The sequence below is a fragment of the Gopherus flavomarginatus genome, chromosome 12, assembly GCF_025201925.1.
Source record: "Gopherus flavomarginatus isolate rGopFla2 chromosome 12, rGopFla2.mat.asm, whole genome shotgun sequence".
NCBI classification, from domain to species: domain Eukaryota; kingdom Metazoa; phylum Chordata; order Testudines; family Testudinidae; genus Gopherus; species Gopherus flavomarginatus.
Genome location: NC_066628.1, coordinates 38,305,441 through 38,331,176, shown reverse-complemented (window position 1 = coordinate 38,331,176; position 25,736 = coordinate 38,305,441). Strand labels below are relative to the sequence as shown.

At 46.7% G+C, this 25,736-nt stretch overlaps 1 protein-coding gene and 3 non-coding genes across 5 annotated transcripts; 2 read left to right on the top strand and 2 right to left on the bottom strand.

Moving 5' to 3' along the window:
• The first annotated feature begins 1,188 nt into the window (after positions 1 to 1,188).
• Positions 1,189 to 7,345, top strand: MRPL58 (mitochondrial ribosomal protein L58). Of its 2 annotated transcripts, none has more exons than XM_050919114.1 (6): positions 1,189 to 1,402; positions 2,649 to 2,685; positions 3,966 to 4,067; positions 4,855 to 4,937; positions 6,091 to 6,260; positions 7,124 to 7,345. In XM_050919114.1, exons 1-6 carry the CDS (start codon positions 1,217 to 1,219, stop codon positions 7,206 to 7,208), a joined length of 663 nt encoding a protein of 220 aa, XP_050775071.1. In that variant the 5' UTR covers positions 1,189 to 1,216; the 3' UTR covers positions 7,209 to 7,345. The 2 variants fall into 2 exon arrangements, with proteins under 2 accessions (XP_050775071.1, XP_050775072.1); XM_050919115.1 differs by having other exon boundaries at positions 1,190 to 1,402; positions 4,008 to 4,067.
• Positions 7,346 to 9,641: 2,296 nt separating this feature from the next.
• On the bottom strand, positions 9,642 to 9,714 carry TRNAR-CCU (transfer RNA arginine (anticodon CCU)). Its single transcript has one exon. It is a non-coding gene; the product is annotated as a tRNA-Arg (tRNA).
• Positions 9,715 to 11,000: 1,286 nt separating this feature from the next.
• Positions 11,001 to 11,073, top strand: TRNAR-UCG (transfer RNA arginine (anticodon UCG)). The gene has a single exon. It is a non-coding gene; the product is annotated as a tRNA-Arg (tRNA).
• A 9,658-nt stretch (positions 11,074 to 20,731) lies between these two features.
• On the bottom strand, positions 20,732 to 20,804 carry TRNAR-UCG (transfer RNA arginine (anticodon UCG)). The gene has a single exon. It is a non-coding gene; the product is annotated as a tRNA-Arg (tRNA).
• Positions 20,805 to 25,736: the final 4,932 nt, after the last annotated feature.

Sequence of the window (25,736 nt, the reverse complement as noted above, 5' to 3'; positions counted from 1 at the left end):
CAAGAGAAGAACAAAGAACTCACACCCAAACTTCCCTCCACCCGAATTTAAAAGTATCTTGTCTTCTGATTGGTCTTCTGGTCAGGTGTCCAGTTTCCTGCTTGTAACCCTTTATAGGTATAAGGGACATTAACCTTTAACACTTTGTTTATGACACAGGGCCAGGTAACATCTGCACACAAAGCCAAGACATTTGCGCACCCCACAATACGCATTATCAGAGCCACACACTACCACGTGTCACTCCACTCCCCAAAGGAAATTAGGGAACATTCTCTGGTCTGTGTTAAACGGTCACCCTAGATCAGTGGCTCTCAAACTTTTGTACTGGTGACCTCCATTCACACAGCAAGCCTCTGAGTGTAACCCCCTCCCCCTTATAAATTAATAACATTTTTTTATATTTAACACTATTATAAATGCTGGTGGAGAAGCAGAGTTTGGAACTCCAGGATGGAGGTTGGCAGCTCATGACTCCCCATGTAATAAGCTCATGACCCCCAGTTTGATGACCTCTGACCTAGATAATCACAAGGATCCCTTCTAGCCTTGGAATCTAGGACACCTCTGCTTGACCATGCAACCTCACCCCCATTCCACATCCCTCCCAATTCCAGTGGTTAAAGCAAGATGGGGCCTCCTGTCCCCAGTAGGGTAGTAGGCCATGTCTGCCTCTGGGGAGAGAGAGGCTGCAGGGTTGGGTCCTGTCCCCAAGGAGTGGGAAACTGGGGGGCAAGGGTGGTTGCAGAGCAAGGCAGCCTGCACTCACCCCTCCGTGGTGACTCCTGCCCCATTGGCCCAGCTGGACCTGTGCGCTTTGCAAACTGGTCCTGGGGCACGGTGTTGCTCAGGTTTGGCCCAGCCTCCCCGACTGGGGCTGGGAGAAGCGGATAGGACACAACAGGGCCAAATTTGAGCGAGTGATGCTGCAACCCTCTGTGTTGGGGAAGGTGGGGAGGCGTGGGGCAGGGGCTTGGCTATTTGGGGGGGGGGTCAGAGCGGGACAGCCCTGCGCAACCAGGCCTCTTGGGAGTGCTGGGCCCACGCCACGTCATCCTGCAGGCCCCACGCGGCATGGGCGCCCCTGGTGTCCGCAGCCCCGCCTGCACTCACAGCAGCACGGGCCGAGGGAACTTGCCCCGGAACCCCCGCAGCGCAGTCGCTGTTTCCCGGCCAGGCGGCGGACACCTAAGGGGAGTGCACGCAGGGAACCAAGATGGCGGCGGCCGTGTTGCGGGGCCTTTGCCGGGCGAGGCCGGCGCTGCTCCCCGCCCGGACCCCCCGAGGCATCCTACACCGAGCCGCCGCCGGCGCCGCCCCCAGCTCCGAGTTCCGGAGCGAATACGCCCTGGACAGGCTCTATCCGGAGCAGAACAGAAGCGACGCGGCGGAGGGCACCCAAGTGCGTGGGGGGGGTCAAGGCAGGGGGCGTGGCTTGAGTGCAATGGGTGGGACCTGATAGAAGTGGGTGGGGACAGAGGGGCGGGCATACTGCAGTGGGCGGGGCCTAATAGTAATAGAAGATGATGGGCGTGGCTTGAGTGCAATGGGGGAGCCTAGGGGTAGCAAATAATAGGTGCTAGGAAGTTATATGCATCTGTTGTTGCATCTTGTTTCATTCAAAACAAACCCCCCTTTAGTGGGTATGTCATGCCTGTGGGGTGGTTTCAGAATCCTCCCTGTGATCCCTTGCCCCATGACATTATCCTGTGCTAGAGAAACAGCCTTGCAACAGAGCCTCATGTGATGTCTCTTGGCCATAGAAGTTACTTTGAGGACCTGTTTCTGTCCTGGGTGCTGGGCTTTACAGGGAGCAGAACCTCAACAACAAAAACTAGGAGACTCCAAGGGTATGTCTTCAGCGCTTTAACATGGCACCAGGTATAAAAACCCCACTTCCACGAGAGCAGTAGCTACCAGCGCTGGGAGCACTGTCTGCACTGCCATTTTACAGTGCCGAAAATTGCAGCCCTCAGGGGGGTGTTTTTTCACACCCCTCAGCAAGAAAGTTGCAGTACTGTAAAGTGGTAATATAGACAAGGCCTAAGATAAAAAGAGTAACAGCATCCTTGGTTGTGATGTCTGTCATGGCAGAGATGTCAATCTCCCGTGGGAAGTTGAAAACCACCAAGTGACATGTAGCGTAATTATGGAAAAAGGGAGAGCAGTAAGGAGGTAAGGTAAGGCTGTACTAGTACAACATGTATGGAATGTCTGGATGGCATATTACAAATGCCTAAAATAGACAATAAAAACAGCTTGTGTGGAAAGAGCGTGTAGAGCAGGATTGTAAACAGATTAGCTCATGTTTTTTCTTATACAAGGGAAAGAGGAAAATACCCAACATGGACACCACAGGTGAAAGGTGCAAAAATGAGAATTATAAACCAGGCCACTGCAGCAACCCACTCTCAGATGCATACACCAGATAAAAGAAAAGGTCTAGGTCCATGATATAAAACTGATTACAGGGATGTTTTCACAAGGCTATTTTGAACATGTCATTTTCTGAAAGAGAGAGTAGTTATGTAGCAATAGTTTCTGTAATTATTTTTTCTTCTAAACTGCTCTGGAGACTGACTTTGTTGCAAAAATGCCTTCCGTAGCATCAAATGGCAGTTGCTTCATTGTATGTGTGTATTTTATAGGATGGGACAAGACAGACCTCTCCTGATATTCCTATGGGTAAGTCTAGTGTATAAGACAAATGCCTTTTCTTTGTGCAAGTTGCTTTCAATGGGGTTTTATTGCCAGTAAATCAATCAAAATAATCTAAAGGATTTCAGTTACCTGCACAGAAACAACAAAAAGCAAAGTAGTAAGTCATTAGCAAAGTATTAATTTCTACAGCTTCCATTAGCTTTGAAATGTTACCCATAAACATAAGGAATTGATCACAGAATCAGTTTTGTGCACAAGATGTGTTGATGACTGGAAGAAGAGGGTGGAGGAACCTGACAAGAAACTGAATTAATTCTGAATTCGTTCTGTGCACTCTAAGAGCTGGAAGAGAGTCTATATGATGATTATGATATTTGATGATAGAAAATGGGATAGGTGGAGGAAATGTAATGCAGAAGGGCAATTAAAATTTAGAATGACTTGGATAAGGCAGATCAGTATTTAATATAAAGCAACGAGACTGAAAATCTTGCCTGTAATGGTTAAAGCCTTTCTGAACCTGAGCAAGAAAAGTATTTGGGGGGGCGGGATAAGGTGGAATTCTTTAACTCTCATTTTGGGGATTAAAGCAGTAAAGTACTGGTCCAAAACCCGCTCCACTAGTAGTCATTGCACTGACTTCAGTAGGGTTTGGATCAAGCCCTGATTAGATAATCTGTAAGCACGTTTCCTTGTAACAAAACAGTGGGTTTAGACATAGAAATATCAAATACCTCAGAGGATCGTATCTGTTGTAGCTACCTTTCCACTTGAGGAGCTGTCTTAACTCTACCAGAGCTAGTCAATGTGGATTCTGAGTTGGCCATCTCAACTTTCAACTTGCATTCTCTCCCCCATCCCCACGTCATTTAAGTGGGTCTCAACCAGGGGTGTGCATACCCTTGGGGGTGCGCAGAGGTCTTCTGGGGTACATCAACTCATCTAGATATTTGCCTAGTTTTACAAAGGTCTAATGAAGTCAGTAGAAGCTAAAATTTTATACGGACAAGGATTTGTTTATACTGCTCTATATATTATACCCTGAAATGTAAGTACAATATTTATATTCCAATTGATTTATTTTATAATTATATAGTAAAAATGGGAGTCGGCAATTTTTCAGTAGTAGTGTGCTGTGACGCTTGTGTTTTTATGTCTGATCTTATAAGCAAGTAGTTTAAGTGAGGTGAAACTGGACACAAGACAAATCAGACTCTTGCAAGGGGACAGTAGCTTGGAAAGGTTGAGAGACACTGATTTAGATCATTTCTTTTCTCTGTTTCTTACTCTGTGATTAGTTGTAGATCTGGCTGTGGGATTAAGTACTTCTGTGTTCGTCTTCTTAGATTGTCTGTCCATATCCTATTGCCGGAGCAGTGGACCCGGAGGCCAGAATGTTAATAAAGGTACAAAAAATATTCTGTGGATTTAAAAATATATAGACTGTACAACAACTTGAAAACTTGGATTGCCAATGCTTTTTAAATATCTTAATCAAATTTGAGCTTGACCTTCTGATTAATGAAAAATGAGCAACATAGTTAAGACATTCAAAGGGACATTTAGGCCTGCCAAGCTTAACCCAAAATTTGAGTTGTAAAAAGAAGTCATCGCAAAACTTAAGACCAGGAGAAATGTTTAATAATTTTATTTTTATTCCAATAGAAATAATTTTGTTTAAACAATAACAGGTCTCTGCAGTGTTTGCAACTTGAACTGTGCAACACTGCAATGCATGAGAACCTGAAAGTGAAACTGACTGAGAAACATGCAGAAAGTAATCAGAATTTTTAAAAACAGATTAAAAAAAACACACCAACTTCCAGTTAACTAAGGTATTACAAACAACATATGGTGGGAAACTTTTTTTAAAAAAGGTAAATATCAGGATAAAACTTTTTTAAAATAAGTATTAAGTAATTTAGTCTTTGTAATTGGAAGTAGCAGTTAGATTCTATTTGATAATGCCCTGGTGATCAGATAGTATGATTAAGTCCATATAAACAGCTAGGTAGAGTTTTTCTTTAATCGTGGCACCAAGAAGAGCAGAAAAAGGATGTAAAAAAAGAGGAAACTGCTGTGATCCTGCTGCGCACTCAAATTAGAATCAACCTGGCAATCTAATCACCAGCTGCTTTTGAATGTGAATTGCATGAGATGAATTAAACATTCCCTTCTTTCTTTCACTCACAGTGAATAGTAAGGCAGAAATTAGATTCCATTTGGCATCAGCTGATTGGATTGCAGAAGATGTGAGGCAGAAAATAGCAGTGATGGTAACTGTCAAACTTTTCCTCCCCCTTCCAACCATTTTGTTTAACTTTACAGCCTTCTGTCACAGTTGATGGCATTTCCTACTCACGAGCATGGGCTTGGGCACCCAGTCTAGGCTTGCAGCTCCTCAGCTATCATCTCCATCTTTGGGTGGAGACCTGCATCTTTCTCTCTCCGGGCCTCAGTTTTTCTGGGCTGCGCGATTCCCTACCTACATTATGATTTGCCCAGCAAGTCAGACTGCCTAAGCAGGCCTGCTTTGCTTTCTCCTCAGAGGCTATAAACAGCATAATTGTCCACAGTTATAAATCACCAAACAGTCCTTTCCAGGCCAGCATGTTTATGAAAGCATTGCAAAGAAAACATTAAAAACTGTGGAAGTAGAGCAACAAAACCTACACCCATGCTGCTAAGCTTATCAGAGATCACTTCCAGCTTCAACAGGGGCTCTGGCAGGTGATCAGACCTTCAAACCTCCAAGGGGGTTTTCTGCGGTTACAAATTTATAACAGTTAGTTCAGACCTAGGACACATGCATGGGTTAGCCTTTCCTTTATACAGTGGTTTGAGCATTGGCCTGCTAAACCCAGGGTTGTGAGTTCACTCCTTGAGGGGGTCGTTTAGGGAATTGAGGTAAAAATCTGTCTGGGGATTGGTCCTGCTTTGAGCAGGGAGTTGAACTAGATGACCTCCTGAGGTCCCTTCCAACCCTAATATTTTGTGATCTTCAGGGACCATGCATAGGTAATGCATCAGATTATGGTTCTTTCCTTAGGGCTCCACTTCAAAAGGTTGGGTCCAGACGTTGGAATTTGCATTCCTCTCTGCACCATAATTTCCTAGGAAACCCACTTAACTATGTCCCAGAAGTTCCTTTTTGTCTGGCACATTGTTTAAAATAGTCCTTTGAAGCTCATAACACTTCCCGGGGGCTGATGTTGGCCACATCTGCCCCCTAAAGAAGTTACAATCCCACAATAATACATACATTTTGTATTTATAATACAATGGATTTCAAAGCTATTTAAACTTAATTCAAAAGATTTCTCAAAGATTTTTTGGAAAATTGCCATATCTGTCACAGTTTCTATGCCAGGAAAAGATACGTTTGTGACAGTGTTCGTGGTCAAATATTTTACCTCTTTTCCTCCCCAGCACAAGAATAAAATAAATAAATCTGGCGAGCTGATCATAAACTCTGAAGTGAGTCGCTACCAAATGAAGAATCTGGCAGACTGCTTGGAAAAAATCAGAAACATGATTAAGGAGGCCACTCAGAAATCCAGTGTGGTATCAAAGGAGAACTCCCAGCTCCTCATAGCCAGGTATAAAACAAAAACAGGGCTCCACTTCAACTAGATTTGGGTTATCCAGACAGAATCCAGTTACCCAATCCAATTGGAATTTGCAGGTGGTTCAAAGATAGCCGTCCCTGGGCAGGGCTATCGTGATGCTAGGAGGGACTGTAGCAGAGCTGCAACAGGGAGCCAATGGATCAGGCAGGGCTGCTCTAGCTACACCATTCAAAGTAACTTGCACTGTTGTATCACTTCTGGACCTGGAGTGTTTTAATGCAACTTTATTCTGTGCTAGCCACTGTAATAATTTTTTTTATACCTGATCAGGCCACTGGTCCATCAAATCTGGTATCCACATTCTACAAGTGACTAGAGCAGTGGTTCTCAACCTATTTACCATTGCGGCAGGCCACACATGCAGCTTTCTATGTGTTATATGGGCCACATCCACACAGTATATATCCTATTTGTATAGCACTGAGGATGTCAATGGGCAGCAGCTGTGTGCTGACTGGGCCACAAGCCTAGCCCTAGAAGCAGCCCACAGGTTCAGAATCACTGCTGTAAAGGAAGGTGAAAGATCCCTATGGCCAACTGTGTAATGTTGTTTTGGGTTGAGAAAGGCTGGAATTCCTTCCTGGCCTCTGTGATGATCAACTTACACTCCGAAACATGAGATTTTTCTACTCCTACCTTAGCATGAATAATTCATTGTAGTTCAGCAATTTACTTAGATTACAACATCCAAAGGGCAGGGATTGCCTCCTTGCATGCATGGACAGCACCTAGTAACATGTGGTGTGTGTTATCGTAAGACAAGTGTGGAATAATAGTTGTTTTTAAATGTTTCTAGGGCTAGGCTGTTTAAGGCACTTTTTCTCTGTTCTTAGGGTGCAAAAAATGAATCGTGAACGACTGCGACAGAAAAAAATTCATTCAACTATAAAACAAAGCAGGAGGGTAGACTTTGATTGAAGACAACAAAAAATTGCCTGGATATCCTAATTTTAAACATATTGGCCTGGAAACTGAAGAGGATACTCAAAATTATAAACTGTCTTTAAAAAAGTCTTTGCTTAAAACATGTAAAAATAAAATGTGTTTTAACATCTGCTTTCGTGTATTTAGTAAAGTGGGTTTTCAGTAACAATATTTGCAGTAGAATATTTGTCTCAGAAGTTTTCCATGTTCTAAAAGAGAGCCAAATGCTTAGGCTTTCTTTGGACATAATTATTTTTTTTTTTTAGTTCCTCCTGCCCCTATTGTAGGCCCTTCTGTATTCATGTGTGAGAGCGATCCTTGCTTCTATAGAATATATATACTCATTCATAAGCCAAATATTTTTGGTAAAAAAGGGACACATCAAAGAGCAGGGGTCAGCTTATGAACCAAAATTTGATGATTATAAATTCTGTGGAATCATTGAATTGAATATCTAATACATTGTTGTTTTGTTTACCTGGAGCATTCACAGGTATGGAGCCCCTCAGCTCCCTGTTCCCACGGTTCACTGTTCCCAGCCAATGGGAGCTGCGGGAAGTTTAACATTTTACCAAACTGCTGCAGTACAAAAAGAACGTGAACCCTCACTTTTGTGATCTGAAGTCAGAGGCGCTATTATATAGCTCACTCCGTTAACATAAAGCCACATATCTCTCACTGACACTTTTGCATGTTGATGAACTTTTCAAGCAAAGAAGGGTGACTTAAGTTTTGTCTCATTAAAGAAAAGCAAACATAATTACCAGCTGACAGTGAATATCTCTGGGTTAGAAGATCATAATGGGCATGTTTGTCTCCCTTGAATGAAAAATGACAGAGAATAAAGTGTTATAAGCTTATATAAAGGCATAAATGGTGCCAGCTCTTGTGATTTTATCACAAGTCTAGTGACATTTGGTGTTTTAAAATCCCATCTCCTGCAAACTAGTGATTACATCAGAATTTCAGCTTTTGTTAAATACAAAAAATGTATAGCCCTCATGACTGGGGGGGCGGGGGGAAGCTGGAAAAGATGATGCAAGGGTAAACTAAAGGCTCAGAACCCAGAAACCAATGAAAAGGCACTCAAGGGGCTTTTTGAAGCATATTGCTTTAAAGACAAACTCATGATTTTTTTGTAGCCCAACCAGGGCCGGTGCAAGGATGTTTCGTGCCCTAGGTTAAACTTCTACCTTGTGCTCCCCTCGCTCCTACCCTGAAGCGTGCCCCCCCACGGCAGCGCCCCCCCCCCTCCAGCCTGAGGCCCCCCCTTGTGGTAACTCCCCACCCTCCGCCCTGAGGGTATAAACTCTTCAAAGCAAGGGAACTACATTTGCTTATGAATACGGAAACCCCTAGCATATTGTGGGCTCTATCAGAGTCTACTCTAAATAAACAATTAATTAAGAAAAAAAAACGCTGAGGCTTGCTGGGAGAACATGTTCGTTTCAGTTGTAAAGGATGTCCACACTAAATTGATTCAATGGCCATTAAAGTGCTTTGTGGGTGTATAAGGAATATGTCTTCAACTCTGTTAGAGGCATGACTTAGTTGCTGCTTTTATGGTTAATGGAAAACAGGACACATTTGAATAGCACCCAGTGAACCTGTCTGGGTAAAACAGAAAAGGAAAAATCAATAGGAGGAAATAAAGTTTTCACAAAACTCCTTGAGTGAATCAAAAAGCCACACGATGGCGCCCTGAGCTCAGACATGGCAAGGAGCTAGTGCAAGGAACTGGTCTCTCTCAGACCAGGGGTCCTCAAACTGGGGGTTGTGACCCCTCAGGCAGCGGTGACTTTATTGGGGGGAGAGAGTTTGCAAGCTGTCAGCCTCCACCTGAAACCCTGCTTTGCCTCCAGCATTTATAATGGTGTTAAATATGTTTTAAAGTGTTTTTAATTTATATGGCGGATCGCACTCAGGCTTGCTATGTGAAAGGGGTCCCCAGTATAAAAGTTTGAGAACCACTGCTTTAGACACGTTTTGCTCCCAGTGCAGGGGTTGGGACCAGCTAAATAGGCAGCTGATCTACTAGAAAGTCGCAGCGAGGGGCATTGGTGGAATAGCACTGAGACTGCCATGGTCACTAGCCAGGCCCAAACTGCTATTCTCCAGAGGCAGTTGGCCCATCCCCTTCAAAAGGAAATTCCCTGCTTCTGGTCCCTTAGAAGCGATTGTTGACTCAAGGGCTCAGGGTCCTTCGTCCTTCTGTGCCCAGCACCAAAGCTGTGCTGGAAAAGGCCAGTCAGCCAAGAACTGATTACACAGATCCAGAGTCCCTTGTTGGTTTACCTTTTATCTGTTGAGAAAACTGGAGAGCACGCACCAAAGAGGACAACGCTGTGCTGTTTAAATTTGTAGCCAGTAATGTAGCCTAGAGATGGAGATACAGTTTACTTTTAAAAACGAGGAGGAAAAATGCTTCACCCCAGATGGGACTCGAACCCACAATCCCTGGCTTAGGAGGCCAGTGCCTTATCCATTAGGCCACTGGGGCTTTGTAATAATAATGTACTCACACTGTTCCTTAACTCTGTGGTGGCTGAATTTTATTTCTCCTATTTCATATTTTCCACTGCAAATAATTGGGATTTCTCTTCCATAAAGCCCTACAACAGCCTCCAGCCTAATCTCCTCTGGCGCTTCCCATCCCGCAGCGCCTCCTGAAATCAGTAACTCTGTGTGTGTGGGGGGGGTGTGTGTAAGGAAATCGCCAACGTCGCGGACTGCCCTCCCTCACACTAGTTAGTAAAACTGCCGAAATGCTTCTGCCTCCCCCCCCGGTCCCTTGCAGGGACCCCCCCCGCCTTGTCCGCCCAACGCAGACAGCGGAGAGGAGGAACGAGCCCCTGAGGGATGATGTCACCCTCACGTCAAACTCCTGCCAAAACTAGCGTGACGTCCCCTTGCAAACCCAGGGGGAGGTCGGTAAAGAGCCGCTGCTGGGCCCTGGGGGCACGGGGCTGCCCTCCCGCCCACAAACACAGCTACAGCGCTTCGCGTGACATACTAGTTACCACAGGGCGGAAGAACGCGTCGCTGTGAGCCCGTGGCCTGGAGGAAAGAGCGTCCCAGTGTAGAGCAGCAAGTCAAGCGTTCGAATCCCGCGTTAGTTACCAGCTTAGCGCTCAGGGGTACAATATCTCTTACTTACCATGTGCCCCTCTAAACCTCCAAGCCAAAAAACATAAAGGCGGCTCTGTTGAAAGCAACAGCCAGTTATAGACTCATGTAACAATGTTCGAATTCACTTTTCATTGCTTCCCCTTCCTTCAAAGGTAATTTTGTCACACCTCATCAGGGGCAATGACAACATTTTTATACAGCAGCTTATTAGTGTGATCTCACTAATGAGTCAGGTGACTGTCACAACCCTGAACAGCCGCTTTTACAGTTACACCAGGGAAATGAGTCCTTCAATGCCGACAACAACCGCGAGCAGCCTACGCTAGGATGCAAATCGATAGTTTGATTAGAAAAGCTACAGGAACTGAAATAATATTTGAAAGAAAACGAGAGTTTGCCTAGAACAAGAAATAAAACTGGAAAAACAGCTTCTGGGTTTAATTAATTTGGCCACAACATTTTTAAGAGGCTCAGATGAGAATATTCCCAGACCCAGTACAAATGCGGAAGAGATGCAAACGGTATCGTGAGCTTCCTTCGCAGCACAGGGGTAACTGTAACTAGCATCGCATTGTTCTTATAGCCTGTACCTCCAACGAGCCTTAAAGGCCACAACTAACTGCTGGCTAAGATAGTTGTTTTTACTTCCTCTAATGTGACCGCGTGGCCTAATGGATAAGGCGTCTGACTTCGGATCAGAAGATTGAGGGTTCGAGTCCCTTCGTGGTCGATTTTCTTTTAATAAAGGTAATTTCCAACCAGCGGGAAAAGATCAAAGTGTTCAATGGGAAAATAAGGAGAAGTGTGTTAAAGAGACTGTCTAGAGGAAAGGTCACGGAGATTGTTTTGAAGAGTGATTTGCCAAGACGTAGTTGCACACACTTGGGCCCCTCAGTGCCAGGCTGAGAAAGCAGCTTCCCCACAAGAGTAGGGAAAGCAGAGCTTAGCTCCCAGACTGCAACACAGACAAAACGATCCTGCCCTCCTCAACCCATTCAGAATTGATCCATATGCATGAGAAATAGGTCCTACTATTATAGCTCTAATTTAACCCTATGCATTTTTGACAAGTGCATGGTGTCAGCCAAGCATCTCTATAGAAAGGTCAGGAGGAAGATAAGCCAGAAAAACAAGAGGTGCTACAAATGCATGCATAAGGAAGTAATGTGAAAATTACCCACAATTTATCCTTTGATGATTTTGCCACCAGATGTGGGTGTGATGAAAAATAAAGCTTCAGGACAAAGAATGCATACACAGATGTGCTATATACCTAGGCACACAAGTGATCATGCCCAGCCGCGCTGTGTATAATCAAAAGGGCTTGTGTCCAAATACCCACCCAGAGTTAAACGCTCACAGAGAAAGGAGCGTGTTACTCTCAGGTGATTCACTTTCTGTAGTGAAAGTGTCCAAATAAGAAAAGCACTGGGATATTGTTCTTGTGAGCTAGGTGTGGGAAAGAGATATGCTGTCTAGCTCCTGAGTCACTGGCACTCTGGTATGAAACCAGTTGCTTGGTGCTAAAATGAATTGAGTGAGGACTCTTGCAGATGCATCTGGAAAAAGCAGAAGATAAAAAGCTGCTTGCAGTAGGAGGGAACGAACAGGGCTTAGTTTCAGCAAGAGGCAGAAACGGGACTTGAAGGAACAAAAATCTTCATGCAACTCTACTTCAGAGCAATATGAGAAATCAAGTGGCAAATGATGCAAACTCCTTTTTGCCCAGTTCTAGCGGCCTAATACAGGCACTAGCTTCCTAACCTAGAAATTAGGAGTTCAAGTCTCACCTCTAAGGTGAAGCCTTGCTTTCATAATTGTAAAAAAAGTGTTTCAAATCGCTATATATTATCCTTTTAGTTAGAGCCTATTTTAATTGAAATATATTTAACGCATCATCTAGCCTATTTTTTGTTTCCAGGAACAATAAATAAAACAATTTGAAAAACTAACAATTTTGGAAAGGATAACAGAATACTTTTTATTTATTGCAGACCAAGATGTAGTAGATGTAGTCAGTGAGTGATCTGATCTGTCCTACAGGGATAAGTTATCCTCTATTTATTTTATATGTTCCATTTTATTGACATTTCTTTCATATTAAGTAATAGTCTTTCAGTAGAACTAAATCACTATCCACCTCATTCAGGGAAATTGGAGATCCAGCCATGAGGACTTTACTTGCAACTCTCTCAAGGCACTGCACGTGATTTTTGAAGGTTGTATCCCTTCTCACTTTTAAAGCAAACATTTCTTCATGTAAAGGCTGAGCACCACGGATGGACACACACAAAATTTATTATGGGGGAAAGGGTCAGTGGTCACACACTTTATAGCTTCTGTAGCGGAGATCATTGCACACACAGTCCCTGATGTATCCCTCCATTCCCCCAACAAACCCTGTGTGCCACCCTCCCATCATCTTCTATTTCAGGGACTTCCTGCAAGTCCCCCAATTCCCTCCTTGCAGGGATTGTGTGTGTACCCCCTCCCCCATATCAGGGTCCTTCAATCTTCTACTACCACCAGGGGCTGTTTGTGAGCCTGCTCCCTATAGCTGTGTGTGCCCCTATTACTACCCCCTCCTAGGGTCCCCCTGAGAGGGGCTCTGTGTGCACCCCCTTCTCAACACCTCACCAGAATCCTCCATCTCCCCCCTCCACCCACTCCCATGTCCCCCATTCTCCCCCCATGCCAGGTGCTCTGTCTGCCTCTCCAACCCCCATTCCCACCTGGATTAGCACAGACTTACCAGAACATCCCCCTCACAGCATCAAGCAGCACAGCCGCCACTCCAACTTAATGGGTCCTCCGCTGCTCCATGCTCCCGCTGGGCCTCTGACAGCTCTACCCCTTCCAGGGTACCCACTCACCAGACCACAAGCATAAAGAAACCAACTCTTCCCTTTCCTCCAGGATACCTGAGCACCAATAGCCTCCCTAGGCCCAGCCATCATGAGCACCCACCCTACACCTGCTCACCCAGCCTGCCTCTTAGCAACAGAGCTGTGCTCGCCTCTCCTCTTTAATACCTCCCTGCTGTTGCAGAGCAGGTTGATTGCATCTCCAGTACCCCATTAACTCTTTCCTGCCTCGAGTGGGGTTTGCATGCCACATCTTTCCTCCATGCTAGGGGGTTCTGTGTGCCCCCTCTCCCCATACCAAGGTCCACCATTCTCCCTTCCCCTTTGTTAGGGGCTGTGTGCGTGTCCCCATTCCCAACTCCACTCTTCTCCCTCCCTGCCCCCATTCTTTTTCTTTCTGTCTGGGAGATAAGTCATTCACGGTATCAACATGGTCAGTTCTATTGGGAAGAAGGGCAGAGATAAAATGGAGGTGTTGTAATGCTGGAAGGCATTAACACACGGCTACTCAGCCAGTGGTTCTTGAGCTGCAAGTGGCTCTGTGCAGCACATGATATTAAAACACTGTGATTTAATTATTAACCAATCAGGGATGTTTTAACTATGGTATTAACCAATTGTAGTTGATAAAATACTTCAACTTTGCCCCCCTCCCAGGGGCCATGGGGCTCGGGCTTTGGCAACCCTGCCCAGGGCAGCAGAGCTAGGGCAGGCTCAGGTTTCAGTCCCTCCTCTTCAGGTCATGTAATATTTTTTTGTAGTCAGGAGGGGGTTGTGATGCCATGAAGTTTGAGAACCCCTGTGATAGATGGGCCCTTACACACCCAACACCCTACACCCAACCATAGTCGGGTGACTCCCAGCCTCAAAGAACAAGTCACTCACCCTAGGTCAAGTTCACCCTAGATCTCTCACCTAAGACAATACTTGTAGCCAATCCTATCATTGTGACATTGCACCCCCTATTCTTCACCAATATATTATTATGATATGATTATGACAATCATAATGTATTTTATGCAAGATACATCATGTAAGGTGTCTTTGGAAAGGTTATGATTTACTGAATATGCTTAGCCTATTTGTATGCATGTGTCATTTTTGTATCTGAAGTTGGGAATATTGACTGTATCTGTATTTCATGTAGTTATCCCTGGGCAATGCCCACTAGGCAAAAGGCTTTCCGTCTAAATCAGTGGTTTTCAAACTTTTTTTCTGGCAACGCAGTTGAAGAAAATTATTGATCCCCATGACACAATGGAGCTGGGGATGAGGCGTTTGGAGGGTCTCAGGGCTGGGGCAGAGATGTGGAGTGCGGGGGTGAGGGCTGCGGGGTGGGGCTTGGAATGAGGGCTTCAGGGTGTGGGAGGGAGCTCTGGGCTAGGGCTAGGGCAGGGCGGTGAGGTGCAGGAGGGAGTCAGGGCTCTGGGCTGGGGGTGCAGGCTCTGGGCTGGGGCCAGGGATGAGGGGTTTTGGGTGAAGGAGCTTCAGGTTTAGGGGTGGGACTCAGGGCTGGGGATTGGGGTGCAGGCTTACCTCAGGCAGCTCCCAGTCAGCAGCACAGCTGGGGTGCTAAGGCAGGCTTCCTGCCTCTCCTGGCACTGCGGACTGCACAGCACCCCGAAAGCGGCCAGCAGCCGGTCCGGCTCCTAGTTGGAGGCATGCAAGCAGCTCTGCAATGGTTTTGCCTCCAGGCACCACCCCCACCCCAGCTCCCATTGGCCGGAAACTGGAGTGCACAGTCTGTACTCAGGGCGAGGGCAGCGCACAGAGCCTGCGGCCCCCCTGCCTAGGAGCCGGACCTGCTGCTGGCCGCTTCCAGGGCACAGTATGGTTTCAGAAGAAGGTAGGAACCAGCCTGCCTTAGCCAGGCAGCACCACCAACTGGACAAAGGGTTCCCGCCCTATGCAAAAGTTATTTAAGGCTGGGAGGGACATCATTGTGGTTCTTCATTGATTCCCCACCCAAAGAGACTCTTGAAAACACTGAGGAACAAGGATTGAATTGGGGGGAAGTCTTGGACCCAGACTAGAGGGATTTTTAGCCTGTGAATGAAACATCTGGGGTTTCTAAGCTGCAAGCCAGCACAGCTTGTGCCTTAAGGATCTGCAGACTGCTTGCGTCATCGTCATTTAGGGTGAGAATTTGCCATTCACATCTGACCTATGTAGTATATTAAGCTTAGTTTGTGTGTTTTGCTTATTTGCTAGGTAATCTGCTTTGATCTGATTGCTATTCCTTATAATCACTTAAAAGTTATCTTTTGTAGTTAATAAACTTATTTTTGCTTTATCTAAAACTGGTGTGTGGGAGTCATAACTTGGGGCAGAAAGCTGTGGCATTTCTCTCTCCACATTGAGGGAGAGGGTGAATTTCAGGAGCTTACACTGTCCAGTTTGCTGTGCAGTGCAAGATGGTATAATTGTGGGTTTCCACTCCAGAGGCAGGGGATGTGCCTTAGGAACAGGGTAGTGCCTTAGCTGTGCCTTCCTATGCAGGAGCTTGTTAAAGAACCTGTGTGTATGTAACTACAGCTGTGTGTCCATACGTGTGTGTGTATTGGAGTTTGGGAGGGGGCTTGACAGAAGTACTGTGTGAGTGGAAACCCAGGCTGGTAGGTCGGGGGGGAGTTCAATGGTACCCCAGTTCTTTCATAAACTAACTAAAGATGTATTAACTAGGAAAAAGAAATGAGTTATTTACAAGATAAAGCAGGTAAACATACACACACACACTAGCTAGTTTTGGGTTCCAAAAGGTGTCAAAAAACTGCTGTAATATGCAAGCTCTATAGATCCTTTAGCCAGGGGTGTGCACAAGGGTGGGGCAGGCCTTGTCCCCCCAGTAATCTGCAAAGGCCCAGAGCTCCTTCATTCCTGTTGCCACGGCAGGGGCACAGAACATACCTCTCCAAAAGTTGTCACATTTCAATTCCTGTGTTTGCCCCTGGGGCAAACACAAGCTAAACAGCCAGGGATCTCTTGCTTATGCTTTGATTGAAGTCCTGCCCTCTCCAGGAAGTCCAATCAGCAAATGGATACAGTTCCTTCTTTCCAGGGATTTTTATTCAAACTGATGGGACGAGGCCTTGTGCACATCTCCTGTTCATAGGTGTTAATTGCTTCTCCACCAGCACAAAGTCTGTTTTTTGATGTTTCACAATGGATCATTTGGTTTCAATGGGCCTTCTTGTGTGTAGGACCTAACACCTTCTGAAAGAAAGCCAGTAACTGAAACAGGGAAGAAGCATTAAATAGCTCCAGAGGTTTACAACGCAGACACTTAATATAACCTTATAACATGGGGTACTGATGTTAAGCAAGATTAATATGTGCAGAACCCTACAAGAACTTCAAACGCTAAACATATTCTTATAACTCTAATATCTATTTTACCAATACTAACACACAGGTTAGCCCACCTGGTTTCCAGCTATGCACATACCAGTGTTCAGTGAGGGTTAGGGGCCTTGGCATGAGCTGACATCTGGTCTGCCAATGTCACAAAAACAACGAGAGAAGTAACAAAGCAAGCTTTTAAATGAAAGCTCCTTCCATATGAGATTTTTTTTAATCTGTTGAGTTATGCTTTCACTCATACATCTGTGACCATTTTAAAGTCAGAATGGGTGGGGAGGAGGAAAATCCCAGCAATACCATAAACTCTCCTATGTAGAAAAGAATCAGAAGCATGAAGAGTGGGAGGAGGCACCTTGATAAATTGTATCTACAATCTGTTTGGTTGACACAAGTCCAGCAAACAAAATCCAGTTGCAGAGGGGAGGCTGGTACTGGATTGCAATTGTGCCAGCAGCAGGTCGACTTTGGTTAGGAGGGAAATTTCTGTCCAGACACTGAAGTTAAATGGAGAAGAAACAAACAAGAGACGTGCACCTCTGCTTTACATTGAAAACAATTAAAACAAAACAGGAAGTTCCTCAACACCATCAGTTTTAATGATCTTTATAGAGCCAATTGTCACAGATTCCCCTGGGGTGCCACCTGGAACTGGGGTACTACTGAGCCCCCTTGACCCACCAGCCTGGGCTCCCTATACACTGTACTGCTGTGACTAGCCTGCCAAGCCCCCCCACTCCTCCAGACTCCAGCACAAATACAAGTAGGGACACACTCAACTGTAGTTACCTACACACAGGTTCCTTAACCAGCTCCTGCCTGGGATGGCACAGGTAAGGCATCTCCCAGTTCCTAAGGCATGCACCCCCCTCTGGAGTGTAAACCCAAAATTATACCACCTTGCACTGCACAGAGATCTGTACAGTGTAAACTTATGCAATTTGCCACCTCCCTCAATGTGGAGGAGGCTATGCAACAGCTTTCTGGCCCAAGTTATGACTCCCACACACTGGTTTTAGACAAAGCAAAAATAAGTTTACTAACTATAAAAGATTGCTATCCCTGATAATCATTAAAACCTAACAGATCAAAGCAGATTACCTAGCAAACAAACAAAATACACAAACTAAGCTTACTATACTAATGAAATTGGACACCAGTAGCAAATTCTCATCCTAAATGATGATGCAGGCAGTCTCCGCTTGCTTAGAGCTTAAAAAACCCAAGAGTTCCTTTCACAGGCTAAAAATCCCTCTAGCCTGGGTCCAGCATTTCCCCCCAGTCCAGTCTTTGTTTCTCAGGTGTTTCCAGAAGTCTCTTTGGGTAGGGAGTCAGAGAGGAATCATGATTATGTCACTCCCCTGACTTAAATAGCTTTTGCATAGGATGGGACCCCTTTGTCTCCAAGCTTGGGTCCCATGCCGGCCTATGGAAAAGCACTGACATCCCAAGATGGAGTCCAGCACCAGGTGACCTGATCACATGTTCCTGTAGAGTCACGTGGGCAAGTCACACGCCCATGGCTGCTTCGCTTAGTCATAGCAGAGGCTATTACCCATACTTTAGTTAGAATGTTTACAGGAAAGCCCATTAGATGTAGATGAGTGTCTTCCACAGTCCATTCATAGCCAAGTGTTCCCCTGATGGGACACCTAACTTGCATGGGCCCTTGCCAGCCAGTCATTTAGACTGAGCGCTTTTTGCCTAGTGAGTGTTGCCCAGGAATAACTGCATGAAATATATATACACAGTCAATATTCCTAACTTCAGATACAAAAATGATCCAAGCATACAAATAGGATCAACATATTCAGTAAATCATAACTTTTTCAATTATATCTCACATAGCTTATCTTGCATGAAATACATCATGATTATGCCATACTCATAGGGTGACCAGACAGCAAGTATGAAAAGTCAGGACAGGGGATGGGGGGCAATAGGAGCCTACATAAGAAAAAGACCCAAAAATCAGGACTGTCCCTATAAAATCGGGACATCTGGTCACCCTACATACTCATATCATAATATTACTATGAAAAATATGGGGTATAATGTCATACCAACTGAACTTCCAGAAATGTGGGGTGCTTTGGGAAAGGTGTTGCATGGAAGCAGTCCTTTCACACCCCACAAAAAGAAGTCTCTTCCTTGGACACAAGTCCATGACAGTCTCAGATCAGAACTTGCACACAGACTTTTGGGGCCTCAGCAGACCCAGTCCTTCCAACCCTACCCTAAAGATTGGGGCTGTTGGGTGAAAAACAAGATCCATTTCAATTTAGGCTTAAACAGTTTATTTTAGCCTTTATTTTGTATGGCTTAAGAACATGCTGTTGTCACCTGTGACAACATAGGAATACATGCAAAAGCATGTCAGGCAAGAAAGATCGTTGAACAAGTTAATTCTCCTGGGGACATGGCAACTCTTCAAATCTCTGGTCTTCTTTACTCTTCTATTGTCCATCACCTATATTTTAATTCCGTGTCTCATAATTTTGCACAGACTCAGTTTACCAAGTTACCTCATCTGTGCACCTATGTACTCTGAACCCCCTAATTAAAACATTATCATGCATAAATAGTGACAACTTAATACATTTTTGCTTATCCTAAGAACAAGCGAATGACCACACTGGATCAGACCAATGGTCTATTTAACCCAGTATCCTGTCTTCCATCAGTGGCTAGTGCCAGATGCTTCTGAGGGAATGAACAGAACAGGGCAGTTATTGAGTGATCCTCCTGCCATCCAGCCCCAGTTTCTGGCCTCCTACAAAAAATTACGTTTTCCTGTCTTCTTCTGTCATCTATTCTTCATTGTCAGCCCCACTGGCTTCATCTAGTTTTTATTTTACAGGTCCATTTTTGTGGCCTTTCGTTTTTACTTCTTAAAGTGTCTTGTTGGGGATTATGGGGAGGGAACCTGAAGTTAACAATTCCCTCACAACACTCTGCTTCACCCTGCTATTTACATGTCCAAGGATTTTTACAGACAAGACACACAAGCCAATTTCCAGTTTACATAGTCCTTTCTTGACCCACTATCCCTCATCCAGCACCACGTCTGAAAGCCCAACCCTTATTCCGTAAGCTAATGTCACTCAGAGGGCAGCAATTGTGCTGTAAGAGCTTCAAGACTCACATGATCTTTAGTGCTTTATTCTATTAAGTGGGACATAGAAATCTGTGTGTCCATTAGGAAATCAGTGTCTGGGACTGATAAATGGAAATATCCCTAAAATCAGAGTGCCCAGGTGGTCTGGTTTTTTTTAAACAGCATTGAAACACACCTCAGTGTTGATACATACTTTGCCTTCCCTGACCCAACAGATGCATTCATTTTTTACTTGTTGGGGCTGACAGAGGTTGGCCTGGTCCTCATTTGATCTCCAAATAGTTTTTTGAAGTGGGATCATGTTGGTATAGTCAAGCTACAGTGAAAGTTCAGCTCTCTATTGAGGACCCATAAAAATGCACAACAGCGTGTGGTTCATATTTTTCTATGATAATTAATACTCCTTAGGGATGAAGACATTACACTCTGAGGCGCTGTGATAAAGAAATTAAACAGGCCAGATGGCTACCCCTGTAGGACTTTCCCAAGGCAGAGATTTGGGACTAGATGGATCTACCTAAATGCACTGCCAGCCCTTCATCTTCAGTGATGAACTTTTATGTGTCTGCAACACATGCACAGAACTAGAAGTCATGTAGTTTTCATAGGCAACTGTCCCAGACTTCTCAGGTTTCCCATACTTGCAGTCCCCTGTCTCAGTGGGGGGCCCTCTCTCCACCCCACCATCTTCCTTCATTATAACTAAAGCTGATGTCTCCTTTCTTGCCATAACGGGTGCTAACTAATGCTTGTCCATCCTTTAACAACTTCAGAGGGAAAAAGGAAGAAATCAGCAAGTCCTGATCTGTGGTTTACAGAGGACGATAGTGTGTTATTTGTTCTCTTGGGCTCTGTATGTCAAGCTAGGACCCTCTATAAAACTTCACTGGGATTAGCCTTCGGTTTATGTCAACGAATTTGGCATGACTTTCTAGTGGCGCCTCTGAGATCGGTTGGGTGTATTAAAGCTCCTTGGGCAGCTAATTTTGCATGGGCAGGACTGGTTCTGCAAAGGAAGGACATACCTCTGAGAAAGAAAAAAAGCCGATCGACCACGAAGGGACTCGAACCCTCAATCTTCTGATCCGAAGTCAGACGCCTTATCCATTAGGCCACGCGGTCGTCGTAGCTAAATTCCTGACACATAATAGGAAAGAGCATCCCTGTCACCTGGCTACTGCTCGGAAGGGCTTTTACTCATCACTGCAGAAGCTAATCCAGAGCGATAGGGCTGCGCCCGGCACACGCAGCTTGACCAGTCCCCCACCCACGTGCTCACCCAGCGCCCAGTTTGGGCAAGGAGACCAAGGAAGACATTTTTGCCCAGGTGCAGTGTGGGAAGAGGGGAAAATACCCTCAGCACCGTGTGCCTGGTCTGCACGGGCATTGCGGGGGGAAGGGGCGCCTGACCTGGGGCGATGGAGGGGGGCAGCTGCCCTTTGTGGTCCCCCCAGCCCGACAGCCTGCTTTGCTCTTCCTGCCCCACGTGCCAAGAGCATCCTCCGCAGCCGCCATCGCTTCTGGAGAGGGACACAGACCAGCTGCGGGAGTCGCTGTCCCCGGCCCGCTCCACGAGCGGCTCGCTCCCTGCTGCTCTTGGGGGATTTTTCCTTCCCTTCCCAGTCTGTCTGTCCTCCGCCCGGAACAGCAGGGCACGTACACGGGTGCATCCCACCTCCGCGTGGCGCCAGATCCCGCATCACCTCGTGTCTCTCCCTTCCCCGCACATCCCTGGGAGCCCTGGATGGATACCCAAGGCTGGCAGGAGTCCCAGGGCTCAGACCCGGCTTGCCCGTGTCCACACTCTGCCCCCAGAGCCAGGGAGGTGAGCAGGCATCGGGGTCCCGCAATGGAGAGAGGAGCAGATACAAATTGTTCCAGCAGCCCTGACCTCGTGTATAGTGGGGGTGCTGAGAAACTTGAATCCTGTATAGCAGAGGTTCTCAAACTGTAGTCCATGGACTGCCAGTGGTCCATGAGCTCTATTCCAGTGGTCCGCGGATCCAGGGGCTGCTCCAGGCCCCAGCATGCCAAGTGCCTGCTTGGGGCAGCTTGCCGCAGGAGGCACTCTGCCATTCGCCAGGACGGCGGCAGCCAGGCAGCCTTCGGCAACATGCCTGCGGAGGGTCCGCTGGTCCTGCGGCTCCGGTGGACCTCCTGCAGGTGTGCCTGTGGAGGGTCCGCTCGTCAGAAGCCGCAGGACCAGTGGACCCTCCGCAGGCACGCCTACGGGAGGTCCACCGGAGCCGCGGGACCGGCCACCAGCAGAGTCCCCCCCCGCGGCATGCCACCGTGCTTGGGACAGCGAAATGTCTAGAGCGCCCCACGCGGATCGTTTCCTCTAAGGTGGCTGCACATGAGAGAATGAAGGGCCACCCACCTAATTAGTGGAGCCGTGCAGGTGTGGCTCCACTAATTAGGTGCCTGGACTCTGGAGAAGATGCACATGTAAGGTGAGGTGGCACCCTTGGGGGAATAGGGGGTAGGTGGGAGGGGGAAGTGGGGTGAAAAGAGGGCGGGGGGGGATTTGGGATGTGCAGGAATGTGGTGGCCAGAGAAAGAGTTGACTTTCCAGGGCTGTGGCTGCCAGGGATAGACCCTCCGCCTTCCCAGCCCCAGCTCAGGGAGAGCAGTGGTGGGGGAGAGAGAGCACATCCATCACATTAGAAAGGTAAGACTACTGATATTGATATGAGTTGTGGGCTTTTCTTTGTAGAACAAAAAAACTTTATTTTTTTTTAATATAGTGCTTTTATCCAAAGAGCTTTACAATAGTTAGCTAACAGTACAAACAACATTTGGAAAGATCAATAAGGGGTCTGCCGAGACCCTCAGCAATTTTCAAGTGGTCTGTGGAAAAAAAAAGTTTGAGAACCTCTGCTGTATATGATGAAAACAACTTCAAGCCAGAGGTTGCAGCAACACCCCTAGTTCCAGCACCTGTGCACGAGGCAACCAGAAGCTGCGAAAGCCAATCCACCCTTTTAGCCCCGTGACTTAGGGTTTGTTCACTGCACAGCTGTTGTAGGGGGTGTTGGGGCTGCTATTCAACACATGCACCCCAGGAGGTTTGATTCTGCTGGGTGGGCTTTTGCCAGCATCTCTGCTGGGTGAGGTTGCACAATCCTAGCCCCCCAAATTCACACCTTGGTTGTTACTACACTGACTCCCAGAGGTGGGGGATAGAATCTTGCCCACGATGTTCTGGTTTATGGTGCTCCGGGGACTCACTCTCCTTTCCAGCAACACTCAGTTTAACCATAGCCATGCATGGGCTATTTGTCTAGCTTCATCTTTCTAAGGCACCCAGATGAAGGCTGGTCCCAGCTCCCCCTGCTTTAGATCAGCCTCTACAAGGGAAGATGCTCCTGGCTGGGCAGCTCCTCATCCTGATCCCAGCCCACGGAGGGCTGGCCATGCAGCGTGGAGAGGGATCCAGCCCTGGAACTGGGAGGAGTGAGGAAGTTCAGCCTGCAAGATCCTGCTGGGTCAGAGACTTGGGCATTCTGGGGGTGGGGTCCCCCATTGGGGAGTGTTACCAGACCTAACAGAAGCAGGATTTGGCTCCATGGGTTACAAATACCTAGAATTTGGAGTGGGAGGGGGCAGAATGCTACAAAGACTGCCCTAGAGCCTGGCTCCACTGTGGCACTTACACCCCACACACTGTATATTTACATATATACTCAGACATACAGGCATAGGATCCAGCTGTGTTTGCTAGATAAGAAACTAGTGAAGGAGCAGCCGTGCTCAGCATGGAAGGATCTTCCACATCAAACAACAAACCAGAGAATGCAGAGACAGTCAGGGGGACCATGGCAGGCAAGGGAGAGCTTTGCAAAGTCTCGCTAACTACCAGTCTAGCCTCTCTCGAGAACTCCTCTTCCCACACCTTTTTACTTTTCGATGGGGTGTGTTTTATAAGAAGGATCTGGGGTCATGACCTTGGGGTTCCTAAGCTTTGCATAGCCTGCAAAGCACAGAATTTGGGGATGCAGGGAATCTGAAGTCAGGAAGGTGGTGCTTGGAGCTGCACCATGTAAAGCAGAGCTGGGCAGTAGTGAATGCGCCAAGCGTATGGAACCTAAACAGTGCAGGGAGTGGACCAGCAGTGAAGAATGGATGTCAGGACACAGCCGGCACTTTAAGCAGAGGAACAAAGGTGGATAAACTGCCAGCACTGATGTGAAACCATGTAACTTTCTTACCAGGAAGGTAGTTTGTTAACTTCATACAACTTTAGAGGTAGGTGATGTTTTTACAGCAAGTGATTGACTTTTCAGTTGGCTGGCAGTGCTCAAAAGATAAAATGGTTTTCTTTAAAATCTGAAAGTCATGAAAAATTTCAGTGAATCAAAAATGTTTATTTCAAAGCAAACAAAACATGTTCAACTCAGAACATTTTGTTCCCAAGCATTTTCAAAGCGCTACATTCAGAAGACAGCCAAAAGACAGCCATCTTTAGTTCTTAAGACACTTACCTGAGATATGGAAAACCAAGGGTCAATTCCCTGGTGGCAGAGTGCAACGACAAGGCTGTCCGATAAGCAGCAAGACACACTTTGGAAAGAATGTCCAAAGAATGTCATAGATGGTGTACCCAGTGCTGAGCTGGAGCCGGTTCCCACCAGTTCCCAAGAACTGGTTGCTAAAAGTAGACCTCCATGGAGAACCGGTTGTTAAAGGGCCAGGGGGTGGGCAAAGAATTCTGGTCCGCGGGCCGGACCATCCTGTTGCTCACAGGTTTCCCAGCTGGGGAGGCTGAGATTCCCCCGACCTCTCCCCTGTTTTCCCCCTGCTGCAGCATGGCCAGCCACCGGCACCAGCTAGGCAGCTCAGCTGAGCTCCTGAGTCATCCTGCTGCTTTGAGCTGCAGGCAAGGTAAAGGGGGGGCTGCGAGCTCCAGGGCTGCTGGGGGGAGCAATTTTATGCAGGCCCTGCAGGGGCCCCCAGCCCCATGAATATGTCTCCCCCCACTTCCCCTCCCCGTTAAATCAGAACTTTTTATAGGGAACCAGTTAAGATTTTGGCAGATCATCACTGGGTGTACCTTCTATGACATGCTTCCAGCAGGCATAGGTTCTATTACCAGCTCTTCCCTCCTGTAACTCTCTGTTGCTTGGAAGCAAAAGAGATTTATAATGGGCTTCCCTAACCAGGATCTTTTGCAGGACCCTCGCCTGTCTCTGGGTGATTTACAGCCCATGCAGCCAACCAGCTGTCTTCCCTCCCACTCCTGGTTTGACAAGAGCAAGCTTCACCCCCATTACATCTTCAGTACTTTCACACCCCATACATTTTGAGGTGCCCCACTTTTCATAGGGCATCCCCTTTGTTTCCCTTAGTCTCATTAGCATCACATTAGTATCTAGGTAAACATGTTCCCATGGTAACCTGTGGTAAAAGCAGAACTTTACAGTCAGGTGTCCCCTTGTGGTCTAGACTGCTACAGAGCAGCATATTTTACTGACCATCACCTACCGGCACATTCTTTACATAATCTTGTAATTTGACTGGCACAGGGTTAGTCTTAAGTCACCTACTCATATCATGCCTCCTTAAGCCTGAGGCCTAGCATGGTTAAGCTAAACTCTTTCAAGCCTTAGCTTGTAGGCCTTGCATATTACAGCCTTGCTTTACTTATATCCCCAATACAGAGTCATCCAGGCCCACCGACAGAAATTCTAGGTCCCAGAACCAGGGCCGTCCCTGGCGGGGGGGACCCAGGGTGAAAGTGACTAATCTGTCACTTCTGGGACCACCAACACCAGCCCGTGGGGGACACACACCCCCCCCAAAAGCACGGGGCTTGGAGCGGTCTCAAATGCTTAGGTGCCCTGAGGCCCACTTGGGTGATTTAAAAGGGCCCGGGACTCCCAGCTACCGCAGCAGCGGCCAGGGGCTTTCAGATCTTTTTGAATCACCCAGGCCCCTGGGCAATTGCCCCCTTTGCCCCCACCCCCACCCCTTGACAGTGGGCCTGTACTCATTACTCTTAACTACTTGTCAAGCTCAAACTCCTATGATGCTATCCTACTTGTATCTCTAGCT

What these genes read in the sequence shown, in the direction of transcription:
- MRPL58 (XM_050919114.1), top strand. Translation starts at nt 1,217, where the DNA reads ATGGCGGCGGCCGTGTTGCGGGGCCTTTGCCGGGCGAGGCCGGCGCTG. An exon ending in AGGCCAGAATGTTAATAAAG is followed by an intron (nt 4,068 to 4,854) that starts GTACAAAAAATA and finishes TTTCACTCACAG; the next exon opens with TGAATAGTAAGGCAGAAATT. An exon ending in TCCCAGCTCCTCATAGCCAG is followed by an intron (nt 6,261 to 7,123) that starts GTATAAAACAAA and finishes CTCTGTTCTTAG; the next exon opens with GGTGCAAAAAATGAATCGTG.